Source organism: Enhydra lutris, unplaced genomic scaffold (genome assembly GCF_002288905.1).
Source record: "Enhydra lutris kenyoni isolate GAN:26980312 unplaced genomic scaffold, ASM228890v2 scaffoldscaffold4, whole genome shotgun sequence".
NCBI lineage: Eukaryota > Metazoa > Chordata > Mammalia > Carnivora > Mustelidae > Enhydra > Enhydra lutris.
Window position 1 is genome coordinate 3,343,384 of NW_019154088.1, and position 19,437 is coordinate 3,362,820.

The 19,437-nt window shown below is 43.1% G+C and overlaps 1 protein-coding gene across 1 annotated transcript; it reads left to right on the forward strand.

Annotated features, from left to right (window-relative positions):
* The first annotated feature begins 8,616 nt into the window (after positions 1 to 8,616).
* Positions 8,617 to 15,883, forward strand: LOC111158024 (transmembrane and coiled-coil domain-containing protein 5B-like). Its single transcript, XM_022519805.1, has 11 exons — positions 8,617 to 8,651; positions 9,594 to 9,743; positions 10,048 to 10,165; positions 10,465 to 10,515; positions 11,245 to 11,313; positions 12,318 to 12,374; positions 12,867 to 12,926; positions 13,487 to 13,551; positions 14,174 to 14,249; positions 14,535 to 14,578; positions 15,685 to 15,883. The coding sequence occupies exons 1-11, from the start codon at positions 8,617 to 8,619 to the stop codon at positions 15,881 to 15,883; spliced, it is 924 nt and encodes a 307-aa protein (XP_022375513.1).
* The last annotated feature ends 3,554 nt before the right edge of the window (positions 15,884 to 19,437 follow it).

Sequence of the window (19,437 nt, forward strand, 5' to 3'; positions counted from 1 at the left end):
ACCTGGACTTAAGCCCTTAAGGTGAGGCAGGGAGGGGCTGGAAGACTATTACTGTAAAGCAGAGAGCAGGACAAAGATGGGATATGGTCTTTACTGGGAAGAACACAGATGGAGTGCAGGAGGTTGAAGGGATGATCCAGCAAAACTTTTGGAGGCCATGCTTAGAGCCCTCAATGAACTTCTTAAAGCTGGAACCTTTCAGGTGTGACTGCTCTTTCTTTGCTTAGGAGGTCCATCCAGCACTTGTAAAGAGATCTCCATTCAACTTCTTTTGATGGGGTCCTTTCATTTGTAGTATCCATGAACAGGAACACAGTTTTTGATTTGTATCTAAAAGGATTCTGAGCCCCTCACTCCCAGTTTCTTGCTTTTTTCTCATGTGACAACTAACAGTATTCTGATTATCAACAGCTATGTAACCACAAACTACGTCCCAAACTTAGATGCTTCAAACAGTTACAATACATACATTTTTTTTTTTTTTCACACAAATCTACAACTTGGGTAGGGCCCAATGGAAACAGCTATTCTGTTTTATATAGTGTTAACTGGGGCTGTTCCACTGGAGGCCAAAGGACTTACATTCAAGATTTCTTACTCACATAGCTGGAAAGTTGGTAGTGGCTGTTGTCAAGGAGCTCAGCCAGGTATATGGGCCCAGTGTTTTGATTCGTTTCCATGGGCTGCTTCGGCTTCCTCAAAGCATGGTGGCTGAATTCCAAGGAACCAGGCAGAAACCATGTGGCCTTTTCTAACCTAGCCTGGGAAGATACTCAGTGTCACTTTCACTGCATTCTATTTATGGAAAGAGTCACAAGTTCAGCCAAATTCAAGGAAGGAGAGACTTGGACTCCTCACTTGAAAAAGGGGTGGCCAGATCCTAGAAAGAGCTATTGTTATGGTCATCTTTGGAAAATTTAATTTGTCACTCAGAGGTACCTTGTTCATAAGGTACTTGACAACCTGTGTTCTCTGTATCCAAGTTGTACCAGACTTCAGGCTCCTGATTCTTTCATGGAGTCTTTTAAATACACTTCAGCCCCCACCAAACCATTCTGTATGTTCCAACTGCCTAAAAAAATGTAATGTCTGAAGTACTCATTTAAAATTAATTTTAAATTAGCTTGTAGACTAGTTTACTTATCTTTATAATTAAGCATCATAGGAATAATTTTGCAGGTCCCTTGAGCACTAAGATTCTCTCCCTGTATCTTTCTTACCCTTAGCAAGATTATATATAGAGTGTATATTATGTACTGTGAGGAACATTCTATGCAACAACTGGTCTATACTTTTCAGAATGTTGATATTATGAAAGACAAAAAAAGGCAGGATTGTTTCATGCAAAAGAGGACTATGACAATTAAATTCAGTGTGTGATCCTGGATGGGATCCTGGGTCTAGGAAAAATGCTTTAGAGAACACTGTTGGCACATTGGCAAAATTCAAATACTATAGAAACAACAGGCATTATGCAAATATGTGTTGAATTTAAATGAGTTTAATTTGAATATATTTGAATTCCAAAACTTAGAGTGGCTTGATCAACATTATGGCAATCATAAAAATCAACGTTTGTTTTTATCTCAAATAAATAAATCCACACCAATCAGCAGTGAGGCATGGTCAGGTTAGGAAAATAAATGGAAAATGTTTAACCAAATAACCTCCCTAAAATAGTGAGGACCTTTTAGTGATCTCAACAGCAACCAAATGCATGGTTTCCCTGTCTTCATCTGACCGCCTTCCCAACAAGGACAGTCTCCTAGCCCTGCCCACAGTATAGAAATGAGCATCCTTGCTGACCCCTTTTGGATTCAGGCCTTGGGCCAAGTCTTGTCAGTTCCATCACAACCCACTCCTCCATCTGCCAAGGTGTAAAGTTGGACAAGGCTCTCCCTCCTAAATGAAGTCCCCCCTTCCCTCTAGAGTCCCTGCTACTGAGTAACCCTGAGTCCTAGATCCTCATTGTCCTTTTTCCTCTCAGTATCAGCATTAGGTTCAGAAAAGAAGATTTCAAACAGTACCTCCTTTATCTACCCAATAACAATTCCAATCTCATCCTGTCATAAACATTAAAAATTTTAAATATGATGGGCGTCCTACTTATTTCATGACAAGCAACCCCTGTGGCTTGCTACCTTTCTGCCCTTCTGTCCTTCACAATGTTCTTGCTCACCCTTGGTTCCACCCTGGGCTGAACTGACTCCACCTGTTCTGCTGCCTCCCTGCCGGTCCCCCTCCCTCCAGGCGCTTTTCCTCTTCTCCCCTCTCCCATCTGTTAAGAAGCTCAGTTTGTTTGTTTTTTCCTTCCCCACCCCCACCTCCTGCTACCCCATCCTTTGAGCTGTTTCCCCAGCCCATTTCTAATTCTGCTCTGGCCCCGGCAAGAACAGGGGCTGTTATGGGGAAAGAAATGGGAGGTGAGAAACAGCAAGGAAGATAGAAAGAGGCTGGACTTACTTACATGTTAATTTCTCTTTTTTCACTCCCATCAAAACTGGTAGTTGTAAAACACCACATAAAAGGCAGGAATGAATGTTTCACTATAATCAAAATGCAAAAAAGATCATATCTCCTTTTCTTTATCAAGTCAAATCTGTTCCTGAGCTCTCCTCTTCAAGAGCAATGAGATGCCCAGTATCCATTCATTTCTGTGACTTTCTCCCCTTGCCATCCACCCCTTCTCCTGTTATACCGGGATCTTGAGCTTCTGTTATCCAGAAAAAAGCAGGAGGTATCCCCTTTGGTTCTTATCCTACTGATATTCTCTCCCTACAGGCTGCTGTGAGGCCTGAAGAGCAGCCACGGGGCTTCCCACTGGCCACGCCTACTGACCCCAGCCCCTCCCTGCCAGATCCCTGCTGCTGGCCCCAAGGGTCTTCTCTGCTGCTGGTCCCAAGGGCCTTCACTGCTGTTTCCCGGAACCACGTGACTTAGTGCCCCGCCTCCGTGGGCATTACTTTGGCCTCTGCCATGCCCGTCTTCTAGCAGGAAAAGTAGAAGAAGGGCCATATTTTTATACCCTTCACAGAATCCACAAGTCAGGTGTTGCACATGCCTTCAGAGCTGGATGAATTTAATGAGCAACCTGAGTGTAAGCCAATAGGGACTGATGGGGACAGCGCTGACTGGGGAGTGAATATTCTGTCCAAATATGGATCCAATGCTATCATATTGGATCTTTCAAGAGGAACTGAAATTCAAGACTTTCACCAAAAATCTCCCGTTTTAACGTTGCTGACAACTAAAAATTACTAACACGTTATGGGTCAAACCTAACATGTCCATGGCCAATAGGAGCCCCCACACTGGCAGTCTGCAAATTTTAAGCTTCAGAACCAAGTCCCCCTCACTGGAAATGGGCTCCTTCCTACTTCTGTTTAAAGCAATCATGGCAAATCTAGAGTTCCAACCAGGCTTGCACTAGATTGGGACTAAGGGAAAATATCTATTTGGAGATTACCTTTTGTGGAAGAGCTCTTCCTCTTTCTTTCAGCTGAGAATTGTGAACTCTACCTCCTGTACATCCTCTGGAGGAACAGGGACCTCAGACATCAAGAACCCAAGCCCAGCTGCCTTTCCTCTGGAGTAGAGCAGGTGCATGTTCTGTTTTGCCATTTACAGTTTTCCAAAAATGGTTTGGCCAAAGAAGATGATTGCTCTAAATTGTTTTCCATGGTTATTGTGTCAATTTACATCCCAAAGAAGTTATTGCTTACACAGAAATTATTTTGTTGTTAAGAAGGTCTTGTTGCTGAACATATTACCAGAAATTGTCTAAATGAATTTTTCATTTTTTCAATGAATCCACCTAATAGGAAAGGCAGGACACCAGCAAAATTTTCCAAACACTCTATTATAGGTTGCATTACAGAGTAGAAGCCAGATTTTAGAGCTTTTAGGAATCTACTGTTGTCATTATTTTTTATCTTAAGTGACCCAGTGTCCTAAAAATAATCCAGGAATTCTTAGCAGGTAGATCCCTTCCAGATATTAAGAATATCAGGAGAAAATTTTTTTTATCATGATGAGTTAGACAGGATATTTTTTCTTTTTTGGTGTTGATGTCATTCATTCTTTTTCCATCCTGGTATTATAAACTTTGATAACCAACTGTACAGTTCCATTGTTACCTTCTAAACAACTCCCTCTTATGGATATAGGAAATTTTTATTTTATTCTTAGTTTTGATTGACAACTTAGTATTCATGTTATGAAAAGTTATATAAAATGCAAAATAAGTGTATCTCTTCTAAATCTCAAAAGATGAACATTTAAAAATATTTGTATGGGAAGCAGGGAATATTAAGGTCTTCAAAACCATATTAAATCAAATTTTTGATCTTCTTCCAGGTATACAATCCACTGACTGAAAAGTAATTCTCCTTAATCAGAAAAGTTAATTCCTGACACTGCAACAATTTGTCTTGCCATGATGTGATATTTGTAGAGAACTAAAATAGCATAATGACACAAACCCTTCTGACTTGGGGGATTTCTAACAAAAAGGTTAAAACTGAATTCTGCAACCATGCAAATGAGCACAGGCCTCCTCTATGGCCTCAGGGTCCTGGAACAAAACAGGAGCTGTTCTCAATAAAACCAAGCTGTTGAGAATAAAAATCAGAACTCAAAACAGTAAATAGGAGCCATCAAATCTTTGTTTTCCTAAGCTGCTGAAGCTCTGAGCTCCCTAGTGAGTCATCACCAGTGTAAGTGCTAGGTGCAGGGAGGGCCACAGGAAATCTAACCAGCTATTGTTTAGACTGATTTTTTAAAAACAGAGGAGTCAAAAAGTCTTTGATATCTTGATACACATGATACCATTCTTTTTTTTTTTTAGAGAGTTTTTTTTAAATTTATTTGACAGAGAGAGTGAGAGAGAGAGAGGGAGCACATCGTGGGGGAAGGGGTCACAGAGGAAGAGGGAGAAGCAGGCTCCCTGTTGAGCAAGGAGCCCAGTGTGGGCCTGGGATCATGACCTGAGCCAAAGGCAGACGCTTAATGGACGGAGCCACCCTGGTGCCCAGATATCATTCTTCCTATTTGCTAGGATGACATGAATGGAACTATATGAAGAAAGAAAGTATTTCAGTATGTACTCGCAGTGAGGGTTTCATATCCACAGATTATACACTGCACGGAGATAGACCAAGGAAAAAGAACACATGGTCCCTAGTCGTCCAAGTTTTTATTAAGGAGTGGGGGAGAAAAAAAAGTTTATATCTATGGGATGCACACTTTCCAAGTACCTTATATGCCATAGAATGATCCAAATACAGTTTACTAACGAGAAACCTCAAGTCCAAGGGGTTGAAGAACTTGTCCAAGACCTCACCTTTGGGAAGGGCTGGGGCAGGTATTCAAAGTCATTGTGGTCTGATTCCACAGCCAATGTTCTTACCCGGGACACCTGAACACACTATCCCTCTCAGATCTTTATCTATTTGCTATTATTTATAATTCTATGTCCATATTTACACTTACCTATAGCTGTGTCACCTGGAACTATTTATTTAATACAAAATAATGGAAAATAAGTTAACAATCAGAACCACATGAAAAATGAATAGGACCAAGGGAAAGATATACAGGCCACAATGTCTGTACGGTCACGACTAGAGCTTCAAATGTGGTGTTTTTGCTTCTCAGTGTCAAAGAAAAGAGGAAAACATGGTCATTTCAAAGTGCACGTTGTCTACCTGCGGCAATAAGCTAAGAAAGGTTCATTTTGGAAGAGTTCGTGAAGAGGGTGAACTTGTGCAATGTCTTCACGGAAAAGAGAGAGGCAGTTTGGTGCGGAGGATATGCTCTTCATTGGTGATTCTCAAGCAGAGGCAGCTGCTGCTCTGGGACTTGGGGCAGAAGCTTTCACACTGCATCCCCGATGGCCATGGACCTGTCTCTGGAGGGTGGTGGATCTCTGTCAAGAATTCTGCTATGGCTGCTGGGCTGCTAATGGCACTGTACTAATCGGGGTGCACAGGGGAGAGCCTCTCAGGTGTAAGGAGGAAAGGGAGGATAACACCTGTTCTAGATAAAGGGAGTGGCAGGAGTCATTTATTCATTAGTTTTTTCTAAAAACATTCAGCATAACGCCATGTGCAAAGATAAGAAAAGTAGAGCATGTGTTATGTTGCAGAATGGATGAGAATTCAGTGTGTCCATGTGCCACACACTGTGTTAAAAGCTTCACATATGTTATTTCATTTCATCTCCACCACAAGTTTGTGAAGTAGGAATAATGCCCATCTCATAGGTCAGAAGACTTGAGCTCAGAGAGATCAAGTAACTTGCCTAAGGTAACCCAACTCTGAAATGCCAGGATGGAGTGCCAGACAGGTGCTGTCTGTCCCTACCCAGCCTATTTCCACTCTCCATTTTCAAAGGCAACTCCCCCACCCCACTTGAACAACTCCAGGGGGCAACATTCTCATTTAATTCTATGTAAATGGTTCTCCTGGACCTCAACTGGGGAGGGAAATCAAAATGGCTTTGATGAAAGCATACACTCTCAAGGGGTTTTTAGCCTGATTGTAGAATAAAGACAAGTATGTGCACATTTCCTAAAAACAATATAAAATACCAAAAGAGGAGAACAGAGGTTGGGGGATTCTTATGCTGGGATTGAAGGCATGGCATCTGGGAAGGTGTAGAAGCAGCAGCATTTGAACTGAGCTGAAAAGGATGGCTACAATTACAACAGATATTATGGTGTGGGAGAGATACTTTCTTGGAGAGACAGTGGGATGTTCTGTAAGGCCTTTCCAAGGACTTGAGATTAGCACAATTCTGCTGGGAAAGGTCACACTAGTGACATCATGGAGGAATGAATTCAGTTTAAGGGACAGCAATGGACAGATCTGAAATCCAAGTACACACCTTGACTGATATCTCTCCAGTTCTGCGTATGCCTCATCTTCTAAATCAGGGAATCCAGAACTGCTTAACAGAGTGACACTGGCGTGTGAAGTCCAATCTAGTGCTCTAGTAACTTAAGTAACTCAGAAAATTAGGAGGAATTTTGAAGGAGGAGGCAGTGGAATCAGGTTTCAGGACCTAACACTCCTCTTTTCTCCTCCCTATTCCACTTTCCATTCACTCCATCTTTGAAACATCAGACCTTTCCCTCCCAATGTCTTGGCAGTGCCAGTTTGGGGAAATAAAGGAGTTAGTTTTGTAGCTCCAAGAGTCCAACTTGGAGAGAAGGAGGACGTGCTTGGCCCATAGATAAGACATCTCTGACTCCTTTGGCCTGCTCTCGAGCATTCCTACACATCCCCATAGCTCTCCGATGCCTTCAAGAGAAATGCATAATTTGGATTTGGGTGTGACAACCTGCACATGTACCACAAACAGTCGAAGAAGGAAGAGAAAGGAAAGTGACCTCAACTGCCACTAGGCTGGGGCCTTGGGGACATGAAGAAACGTGCTCCACAGAGCTGACTGCCATCTCAGAAGGGACTTGCACTGTGTCTGGAAATGGGTTCCATAGATCTTACTGCTGTGTAGGAAGAGATTTAAACTGCCCGGAAGTTCTGACCTCTGCTCCCATGCTGCCTACAGGGATGAGGTGGAGCTGTTGCCAACCCCCACCCCTACCCACTGTGACATGCTGCCCCGCCCCGCCGGAGAGGACAGGTCTGGTGATAGGTGGAGAACTCAATCAGCAAGGAGATAATGTTTTCTGAAAGTTCTGACAATCGGTTGGAAATCTCAGTGGGACTGAAGAAATCTCAGTTGGGAAGAGAAGGGTGAGTTCAGAGGCCATCATCAAAAACTGGGATGCCTTGTGTGTAAAGAGAATAGGAAAAATGCAGGGGAGCGATGAAAGGGGAAGGAGGTGTGAGAAGGAATTAAAAAGGGAAAGCCAAAAAGCTTTAGAGGAAAGAGAAAAAGGAGAGAAGCTGAAACATGAAAGGAGAGAGGAGTGTGGAACTCTACTTTTCTTAGATTAGTTTCAGTTCTGAACTTCAGTTTTGGGGCAGTGATTAGGAGACATCGTCCCTGGGAGCCCAACATTTGTTTTTTCCGGCTGGTAGTTGTATCCTGCTCTCCACCCCTCTGTTTTTGCTGCTATTTTAGAATCGACTCAGCCTGTGACATCTAGAGCTTGTTAGAACACCAATGGCAATAGACCTAGAAATCAGGCAGCCAGCTTTATAGGACCCTCTGGCTCTTCTCTATTATTTTTTTTCCCCTAAATTTCCCTGGAGATCTGGGTTAGAAATGAACTCTCAGTGCATTTGCCATAGACATAAGCTTGAGTGCCCTTAGTGTATCACCTGTGACCAGACAAATGGCAGCCCAGGAATGGAAAAGGTAGCCAAAGTGTGAAAAACTGTGAAAATAAGATTTTTGTACTCCAGTGGGATTAATTTATGCAATTTTAAGTTAAAACACAATCTGGATTACTGGAATTTAGTAAAACACTGGAGTTGATGCTGGAAAGCAGAAGGGTTTAGGAGGCATGGGTCTCTTCTCGGCTCTGTCTTTCCTGGTCAAACTTTTGCCTGCTCCCTCCTGGGCCAGTGTAGGGCAATGTTACTATGTTGGACATTAGGGGCGACGTTTCCATAATAAACGTGTGTGTTAATATTTTAGGAAACCACAATGGAAGGAGCTGGACGGGACCCACTGGATAATGTGTAAGAAATGAGGATGATAAAGTTCAGTAGAGGAGCTGCTATGTGAAAGTTCTGCCCCAATCCATAGCGAAGAGAACCTCCATGATGCAGGACATTATCTCCCCATGTCCCGGGACCCTTCCTGCAGAGAAAAGACCCTAGTTTCAGATCTTTGAACCTCCTCATACCAAGCATGGTGGGATTTTCAGAAATAGCTAAGACCTCAAAAAGCAAGTCAGTCTTATTTGGAGAAAAGAACCACTCCCTCCCCTGGCCCCCATCCAGCCGGTAGACCTACTTGACTAGCGTAGAAAACACGCAGAATAAACTCCTCAGGAGACTGTAACAGCAGGGACTAGAGATATCCCCTCACCCTGGCAGATCTTTAAATGCTTCATAGCTGTAGCTTGGATTCTACATACTCCCTAAAATTTTTAAAAAAAATAAGTAACTTGGAGCATAATTATTCTTATGGAAAAAAAAAGTCTTCTGCTTTATAAAAGGTTTGTGTTTTAATGGGTTCCATTTATAATATTTAAAATTAAAATGTGATTTGAGGGGCACCTGGCTGGCTCAATATCAGTCAAGCCTCTGCCTTCAGCTCAGGTTGTGATCCCAGGGTCCTGGGATCAAGTCCCGCATTAGGCTCCCTGCACAGCAGGGAGTCTGCTTCTCTCCCTCTGCTCCCCTGCTCCTGCTCTCTTGATTGCTCTCTCTTTACATCTCAAATAAATAAGTAATAAAATCTTTAAAAAAATTTTTAAAAAATGTGACTTGACTCCAGGAATTTATTCCATGCAAAACACTACAGAATCAATTTATCATGGCAAATTATAACATAGGGCTGCTTAGACATAGTAACAGCAGAAGATGGGGGAATGAATGAGATTACCAGTGGAAATCTTCTTAGGGCTCCCCTGTTTTCCTGTCCTGAGCTCAGTAAGAAAAATGATTTTCCTGTAGGCAGGAGATGATGGAAATACCGAAATTAGAAGTCACAAAACAAAACCTTGACTACCTGAACTCAGACCTTGAAAAGGACCTGAAGAGACTGGACGAGGCAAATCAAGTTCTTCTCAGAAAAATTCAAGAGAAGGAAGAAGCTATTCAAAGGTCAGGCTTTGCAGTTGGTGAGGGAAGGGCTTCTCCTCAACAGAATGCCCTTTGGAATAAAGAGAAGGTGGGAGGAAGATTTCCTTTTTTGTTGATAAATCTTGGTGTATGAAATTCTGAAGCATGAACTGTGACGCCCCCAGAGGCTTCATGTATAGATTTCGGCATTAAATTTCCACGAGGCTGACGTTGTATTGCCAATGCATTTGGGACTCAGTCTGGCCCCCCAAGACCTTGGCTTCCTAAGCTGGGGCACTGACAGCTTCCTTATGACTAATCCACATCTGGTGTCTGTATTTTTCAGTCTGGAAGGAGAGATTGTCCTGTCACTAGGACAAGCCAGCGAGAGGGAGGAGTTGAACCATATCAAATCTGAGGAGGAGGAGACCTTGAGGAACCTGGAATCAGAGACAGTCAAGTTGGTAAGAAAAGGACTGTGTGATGCATTTGGCTTCAGTCTGCTGCTGCTCTCTCATTCCCTGGGGATCATCATCCATGGTCCTTGCTATGTCTGGAGAAATCAGATGAGAGTGCTCTGAGAAAGAAGCACTTGTCGTGGGGGCCCCGTGCCTGGGCTCCCTTCCCATTTCCTCTGTGTGGAGCCAGAGTGTCCTTCTCTCCCTCAGCACACTTATCCGCAGACCATATTTTAGAGATTCGGGGAGAGGGAAAGTACAGAAGCAGAGCAGATGTATCCCCCTTTACTTCTTCTTTTCCACAGGAAAAAAGTAACAAGATTCTGAGCAGGAATGTGGTAGAGCTTCAGAAGAAGGTAAGGGGGCCATCTTTGCTGAAGGCTCATTTCTTAGGAATCTTGACAAAGTCATCTCAACTCCAGAACCCTCTAGTCAGAAAGACCTAAGAAGGGGGTGCCTGGGTGGCTCCGTCGGTTAGGCATTTGCCTTTAGCTCGGGTCATGATTCTAGGGTCCTGGGATTGAGCCCCACATCAGGCTCCCTGCTGCGTGGGGAACCTGCTTCTCCCTCTCCTTCTGTCTGCCTCTCCCCCTACTTGTTCTCTCTCTCTCTCTCTCTCTCTCTCAAATAAATAAATAAATAAAATCTTTAAAAACAAGAGAAATATTTAAAAAAAGAAAGACCCAAGAAGGAGCAACTGGTTAAACAGATGTGCTCCGTCCCCTCTGCCACTCACTGCGTCTATTAGGATGAACACCCCATTTGTTTCCTGGGATTACAGATCCACCGAGAGAGCTAAGGGACTAACTATGGGAGAAAAGATTTTTCCCTTCCTGCCCCAGCCATTCTGTGCCTTCCTCCTTGCTCCCTGGGCAGTTGTTTTCATGGCCTATGGGAGCAAAAAGACCTATCCAGCCAGCCCCAGAGTCAGGCAGCTCCCATGAGCACACTTTTCTATCAAGTTTCTACCTGGGATCTAAGTTCATTAACCACCACCATTCCATAGCCCTGCAACCCCAAATTCTGCCACGATCGTAGCTTTTTATCTCTGTGCCTCACTCAGTTCACGGTTTGGGGGATTTCAGATTTCAAGGAGATATAAGAAGGATGACCTTAATAAAGAAACCCTGAAGCCAATGTTGGCAGAACTGAAGGTGAGTAGAAGAGCAAAACTAGAGATTTTCTGTGAGATGTGTGTCAAGTCTAAGTTCAGGGGGAACTGCTTTCAAGGACTCTCCCAGGTGAGGTATGTCTGTTTGTTTCTCAGAGGAGAGCCAATGTCTTTTGTTGCCTCTCCTTTACCTCATGGCCTATGGGGCATTCATAACATGACAAGTCAAGTAACCGCAGAGGTCACTTCAATGTCATCAAAGTAGAGGGGATTGCTCAAGACCTCATCACCCATCAGTCACTAGAACACACATGCTGAAGGCACATCAGGACCCACCAAGAAGCTTAGGGTCTGAATGACACAATGCGGATATTCAGGTAGGATGAGAATACAAACTTCCATAATTACACAGAGATGTGTCAATAAGCTTACCTCATTTTCCAAACCCATGGCTTCTAGTCCAAAAATAGCCAGTTCTATTTTTAAAATGCAGTTTATCTTTTTCTTCTATGAGAAGGTAGATCCAATGAGGGCGAGAGATTTTGTCTATGTTGGTCATTCCTATTTCCCCAGTACCTGGAACAGTGCCTGGCAATAGTAGATGCTCGATATTTGTTGAATCAATGAATGAATGAACTGGATGCCCCATAGAGGACAGAAACCCTGCTGGGAAACTTTGTGCAGACTTATGTGAGTGCACCCTCAGGGAGATAAGAGGGAGAAAGAGGCCTGTGAGCTTTGGTCAGCTGGGCTAGAAGGAGGAGGATGGTAAGGCTCAGAGAAAAGGCAGTCAGATGACCGAGGCTTGAATGTCAGCTCTGCCACCATGTGACTTTTAAAGAACTTAAACGCTTAACTTCTTGCCTTTGTCTCCTCATCTATCAGGTAGGGCTAATGAGAGTGCCCACCTGAGGGTGAAAACGTGTCCTTAATCCCTCAATACATGATAGCCATTTTTATCATGTTCTTTACTGGTCTGGAGAGAGGGTGATCATTACCCATTTGCCTTCCACAAAAGAATGCTATTAACTTTCTGCTGTCTTCCAGGGGAGACTACAAAAGTCAATAGAATCCTGCACAAGGGAAGAGAAGGAACTGTTCCAGGTAGAGGCAGTGTCTCCTCACTGAGGGTCTGTCCAGGATGTAAATGGGAGACTACCCCCAAAGTCTTAGAAATAGGACCGCTGAAGGCATGGGAGTGGGGAGCAGAGATCTGGCAGAGGAGTTTCTGATTCACATGCAGGTGAAGGGGGTATGAAAACTTATATTACAAGTACTGGTTTTACCATTTCTTAAACACGCTTTTACCCTTAATATTCAAAATACTATTGCTGAATCCCAAACCTAAGTGCCCAGATCACCTCTCCTGATGCTTCACCTGACAAACAAATGACAACCGAGGCAAACAATTTTGGTTTGCCTCAAAATTATACCGTACCCATGAATGACGAGATCACTGCTTTGCGATATACTTGTTTCCCCTTAAAATCAGAAGTTGCTAGGTAACCAGCCAAATGTCCAATGCACCAGTTAGGGTCCCCAGGAGCAGCCCAGGCTTGGTTCTGGTGAGACTTGTTAATTTTCTCTTCTTTTTAGATAGAAAGCGACTACCAATCTTTGTACCAGCTTTGTAAGGACCAGGCCCACTACATAAAGGTATTTTACCTGTAGGGGCAATTCAGAGAAGAGGCAGAATTTCTCCAAAGCCATGGGTTCCTTGGTTTCTCATTAGGCTAAAATCTGCCATTGGGGAAAATGACTTTTATACGGCAGCAACAACAAAACAGATGTATGTTAAGGATGTACCTTGTGCCAGGTGATGGCATGTATGGTACTTTTAAGCTCTCCACATGCAGTATGTTTCTACATTAATTTGTCCAGTAAAACTATGGGGATGATATTGTTATAAATCAAGAGGACCCTGGGGTTTAGGGGAGTTAGAGAATGTGCTCTAGGAAAGCAACAGTAAGCTTCAGAGCTAGGATTTGAATACAAGCAGAATCCAAAGCAAGAAGTCTTTTTCTTTGCATATATATCTATCTAGTCCAATATCTCCCAATTTTATTGGAACATTTCCCTACTCATGTGTGCACACTCATGCATGCACCATTTGGAGTATTAGGGTTAGTCTTAAGGAGAATCATCAATGATATCGTAATGAAAATATGGGGAAATTCTTCATTATAACAATTTTTTGTTGTCGTTTCCATGGGAAGAAATACCAGGGAATTCTGAGAAAGATGGAAAAAGAAAAAGAGGTGCTGCTTCTTGAAAAAGAAGTGTAAGTTTGGAAAAATGATGTCCCTGATAGAGGGCAGTGACAGTCTCGTAGCCGTCTTGGGAGGGTGCAGTGTTCTCAGACCGGTTTTTGTTTTTTTCTGGGGTTTTTTATTTTTGTTTTTTGGTAGTCCTTTCTTTAAGTGATAAAACTATTCTCTCATGCTTTCCCCTACAATTTTTTTTATTATGTTACTGTTTATACTTAGATTTGCATTCGTCTGGAATGTGTTTCATCTATGGTGTGAGGTAAAGATCAAGATCGTGGTTTTCTGTGTGGAGAGCCTATCGACCCAGTGCCGTTTATTTAAGAGAACATGCATTTTTCAGTGGTGCCTTGTTTTATAAGTCAGGTGACCATACATGTGTGAGACTTTCTGCAGTTTCAACCCAATATCAGGTTGATGTCAGGATTTTTCTTCATCGACTGTCTTTTCCCTTGAGAATGGACCACATTTTCCTGGTATCTCTGTATTTTGAACAGTTATGAGTTTTGAATGTTGAACAGTGAATGCTATCAAGAATCTGAAAAATAAATCATCGATGTTGCATGACTTAGAAAAGCACCTTTCATCAGCCCCACAGATTATGTTATATCATTCTGGGATCTGATTTTTTTCATGCAGATTCAAAGCCCAGAACGACTCTTTGCAAATAGTGAAACCTGGGTCAATTCTGGTAGAAACCATCCAAAGCAACATGGTAAGTGTTCCTTGTCCCACACTGGAGTTTTCCTTTATCCCTTCCTCCCCTGGGTTCTCTCTCCCTCTCTCCACATCCTCCTCCCCTTTGTAATAAACCTAGAATTAGGACATAATGAAGTTCAGTACCTTGTTCCACACTATGGCCACTAGGAAGTGGCAGAGTCAGGATTGAAACCCAGGTAGCCAGACTCCTGACTCCTGTGTGGCTCCTGGCTCCCCTGATACATTGCCTCTCTTTGACCACATGGACAGGCACAGCTGTGGCTTTTCTCATTTCCCATAGGAGAAGACCATCATTAAGAAACAGAAGAGAATCTTTTGGTACAGGTAAGTGGTAGAATCTTGGTTTTTACCCAGTGTGGACCACGTTCACTCTGTAGGAGCAAGTGACTTGGTAAGGGCACAAGGAACAAGGATGAATATATACCCATGAGCCAGAAAATATCAGGCAGCCCCAGATTTTTCCCAACCCTCCTTTCCTTCCTTTCCTCAACACCAGAGTTATGTGGAACTTGGTGGTTGGAAAAAGTAGCTCTTTCTTCAAGATGAAAGCTGCAGGTTGCATTTTACTTTGCATTTCCATTCTTATGGCTCTTGGTATGACCTGTTTCTATTTTTCAGATCCTGAACCTAATCATCTCTGCTATACTCTTTGCTGCGGAGATGGTTCAGGGCTCATTAATTTTCTCAGTTCTTTTATAGTAGGCTGTAACATTTTAGAAAACAAAAATCACCTAAACTCTCTATGCCTTTTCTGTCTTAATTTTTTCAACAAGGGGACTAACTCTGAAATGCTCCATGTGGCACTTGAATGAAGAGCTTCAATTTATGACATTTCAATATTATTAATGACTGAAGGCCTTAGACCAGATTTCAGTGTGAAATTTTCTTGGGATCACACTAGAAAACACACCCACACCCACACACCCACACATTTTATTGTTTAACTTGGTCTCTTTTGACACTTGATGTTTAGAAAAAACCTATCCTAATGATTTTGCCTGGATGTTCATGTCAGAGATGTCCCAATCTTACTTCAAATTCTAGAACTCCTTGCTATACTAGACCAGAAGAGGACCATTGGTCATGAGACTCGTAGGTGTGACAGTCCTGAACATTTTCTGGCAGCCCTCCAAAGGTCAGCCTCATATGTAGTACCTGGAAAAATCTCCTTTGGCACCTCCAACTTTTTTCTATATGGACATCTATTCTTTCAGAGGGCTTATATGTCAGGAGAGCCATGTACAATTCCTAACCACTACATCCATCTTCTGCTATCACCTATCCCCTACCCTCATCCTTTGGGTTTCCATCCCCCTATCAGTTTGTCTGAAGAAAGCAATTCAGTTATGTATGAGTGCGAGCTTCCCCTCCTACAGCTGGATCCTGGACTGTCCCTGTCCCCCATGCTAACCAAGAATATCTCTTTGTAGACATTTCAGGTGTCTTGTCTTCATGATCATGATCTTCATTAGGCTGCTGGGCTATGCGCTTTTCCACCTGCAGTACATAAACCCAGACCTTCTTGTGGATACCCTGCCCATGGTAATGAGCAGGGACACCTTGAAGAGGCTGAGGAAGGTCTTATTTCCCCTCCTCACTCTAGAGGTGGAAGAAGTTCTACCGCATTAGTCTGAAGTAACATGGGGGGCTCCACATGGCCCCCAGTGAAGAAGGGGGACATGGTTGTAGCCCTGAGTCGGGGATGGGCCAAGAAGGAAGTAGGAGCCTTGACTTGGACATCTGACCTCTTCATTTCATTCTAGCCCCTTGCTTTCCCTTTGCAGTGGCTCTCTTTTAAATAAAGACTATGTTTGACCAGTGTTCACTGTGTCGGTCTGTGAATTTGGTTTGATTCCTGGGGTCTCATTAGACATTCACAATTTCTACCTGTCTTGAGAAAACTTCCCCCAGGACTTCCATTCTCTGCTCCATACTGAAGAAAGAGTAGAGACAAAATCCCGTCTTCATTTGTAACATTCTCCACTTCCTCTGGGGTAGGTAAAAAGCTATTCAGTTGAGGAATCATGAGGTGGATATAAGGCTTGCTTTCAGTCCTTCCTGAAGTTTTTTATTTTTATATTATTTATATTTTTATATTATTTTATATATTTATATTTAATTTTATATTTCACTATGTATTATTGGAGTGGATGTCCTAAAAAGCTAACCTTTTTTTTTTTTAAATGTACACAGATGGTTACCCATTCTCAACGGAGAAGAAAATTACCCTAAAATTCAAGTGACATATAAAATATAGTGTGTAAGATCAGCAAAACACGATTTTGCACCTAACTATCATTCCTATCCTTCAAATCCTAATTCAAATGCCATCTCCCCCATACTGTCTCCTCTGATCCCTCCAGACCTGAGATAGCTTCACTTGCCTTCTTCCAAATGCTCCTTGCACCTTCGGCATCTCCTTCCTCCTACACATTGCTTAGGCTCTCGCTTTCTGATGACCTTTTGTCCTTTCGAAACTATCCCTGACACAGGTTTTAACTGCACTTCACTCGCACAGTAATGCCAGAAAGGCAGCGGCACACCCTATGTTTGCTTTGGCTGTAGACATGACCCTGCTCTACCTTTTCTTTTGGGGTCTGGGGAGGAGAGGGTGAAGGGTCTCAGAATGACGCCTTAAAAATTAAAAAACAAAAACAAAACAAAACAAAACAAAACAAAACAACAACAAAAAAATTGGTCAACAGCGCCCTCTTGTGGCCATATAAAAGCTCTTGTGTTTCAGCAGGCTTCCCCAAAAAGGGCAGGAAAGTGATCAGTCAGTTGAAGCAAAAAGATGTATCAATTGTCACTTTTGGACAATTCCCTTTGTGAGCTTTAATAAGTAAAATTGGTATTCCATCAATTCAACAAGTGAGACTCTTCCTTGGACCAGATAGGGATTTTGACACTGGGATTATAGCAATGAACAAAACACACAAAAATCTCTGCCCATATTCTAGGAGTAGAGGCATATAGAAATATCAGATGATATTGGGTGCTATAAAAAGTTAGGTGAGGGAGGAGGAAGGGAATAATGAGGAGCAGCAGTCACAATGCTCACTTAAAAAGGTAACATGATAGCCAAGACATGAATGAAATGAGAAAGCCATGTGGATGGCGGGGGTTTTGCGGGGTGGGGAGGTGGTGGTGCAGCTGATAGGGAAACAGCAAGTACGTAGCCTTGACCTTGGAGTGTGCCTAATGCATTTGAAGTTCCTCTGCTGATTCCATGCTCATCTATAACAGTCTCTTCATTAAATTCTTCACTGGAATCCTCCAAGTTGAATTCTGGTTCCTGCCAGGCCCTTGACTGATACTAGCCCGGAGAAGCATTCCTTAGGCTGGAGGGTTTCAGCACTGGAGTGATTCTAAGGCTATAGGTATATGAGAAGAAAATGGCTGCAACCGGCCGAGAAGCTTATACTCAGAGTATTACTTCCTGTGCCATCTCCGGTCACGTAACCCCTCATAAGTTCCTGGAACTCCCAGGTTCTCCTCTGCCCAGCCCTTCCCAGGTAGACATGGGAGCATCCCAACATTCAAGACTGGCTAAGAAATACGAGCTCAGGAAAAAAAGGTTACGGTAGCCCCATGCTTGCAGTCAGCGATCCAGCAGAGACTTGGAAGCTTGAAGATGTGCTGGAAATCCATGTTACGAAGCACAAATGGTCTTTTCTGCCACCCAGAGAGCCTGCCTCCAAAGGGGCCTGGATGGCACTCCCAAGTCTGGGAAGCAGAAGAGGGGTCACTGTTGCCTTATGGGAGCAGGGCTAAGCTGGGCATCTGAGTTCCAGCAATGGGAGCGTACCACCCCCACCCCAAATCCATCAGTTTCTGAAAGATTTTAACAAACTCATACAAAGCACCTAGCACAACTGAAGGTCCTTGGTGGGTATTCAACCGCAATGAGTTTCCATTCCCTTACAGGAGATAAAAGTTTGCCTTTATCTAGTAGTTAATCTTAGTTCTGTCTTATAAAGCCACATAGTAAAATAACGGGGCTTCTGTCACATTTTAGTCACTAAAACTGAACAGCCTTCTGTTCTCCAAATGAACATTCCGCAGGCCTTTAAGCTGTCACATGACATGGCTTCTAGAATTGTATTATCTTATTTACCCTTCCCTGGACTCCTACTGAGCTGAACAGAATAGGACAGATGAGGTCTGACTGACAAAGTACAGTAGCTCTCTTCTCATTCTCTCCCAAGCCTGGGGTGGCGGGGGCAGGAGAGGGAGAGTGAGAACCTCAAGCAGATTCTGTGCTGTGCTGAGTGTTGGGAGCTCGACATGGGGCTCACTCCCACGACCCCGAGACCATGACCTGAACTGAACCCAAGAGTCAGTTGCTTAGCCGACTTCACGACCCAGGTGCCCCCCAGCCGAGATCCTTAACCTTTTAGAACATGAATTATCTTACTCTACATCTCCTCTGCTTTGTATTTGTGCAGATCAAAAGATAATACTAAGTGCAGGATTTACTATGTGTCTCATTAAATTTCATTTTGTGGTTTGGTTGCTTCACGTTAGTCTATTGCAATCATGCAAACCCCTAATTCTATGAAGGAATAAACTAGTCTGTTCACAGACAGGGATTCCTGGTAGAGTAGAAAGTGCTGGAGCAAGGAGGCTTGGGTGTGCAATCTCCTTTGGCCTTGCAATCATTGTTGACCCGAGGCAGCTGATTAACCTTTCCTTTAAGGTGGCTAATCATTCTCTCCCCCAGGAGCCTGTTAAAACAGCTGCACATTCTTTCAGTACTCTGAAATGGAATTTCTTTGGGTCTGGAGGCTTGAATTCAATTAAATGGATTAGGTACTCTCCTTACATCCTCTCACCGATCTTAAAACTTAATTACCTGTTAACTATTTCAGACTATCCTTTTTATCATGCAAAAGATCAATTTCCTTGATAGGGAAGGGTGAGGTGAAATAAGACCCTTATCTATGAACATTATACCTCTTGCTCTACCAAGTGGCCTATCTCTTTCATTTCTCCTGTTCCAAACACAGCATCGGAAATGCCTCTTTTAAAAAATGCATTTTATAGTATCTTTTGCCAGCCTCAGTGTTGTCTTGAAAAAAAGCACTGAAGGGGCACCTGGGTCGCTCAGTGGGTTAAGCCTCTGCCTTTGGCTCAGGGAGAGATCTCGGGGTCCTGGGATCGAGCCCCGCATCGGGCCCTCT

Excerpts from the sequence above, each read along its gene's own strand:
- LOC111158024 (XM_022519805.1), top strand. The coding sequence starts at position 8,617 with ATGGAAGGAGCTGGACGGGACCCACTGGATAATGT. Across the intron at positions 11,314-12,317 it reads CAATGTTGGCAGAACTGAAG|GGGAGACTACAAAAGTCAAT; the intron begins GTGAGTAGAAGA and ends GCTGTCTTCCAG. Across the intron at positions 12,927-13,486 it reads ACCAGGCCCACTACATAAAG|AAATACCAGGGAATTCTGAG; the intron begins GTATTTTACCTG and ends TTCCATGGGAAG.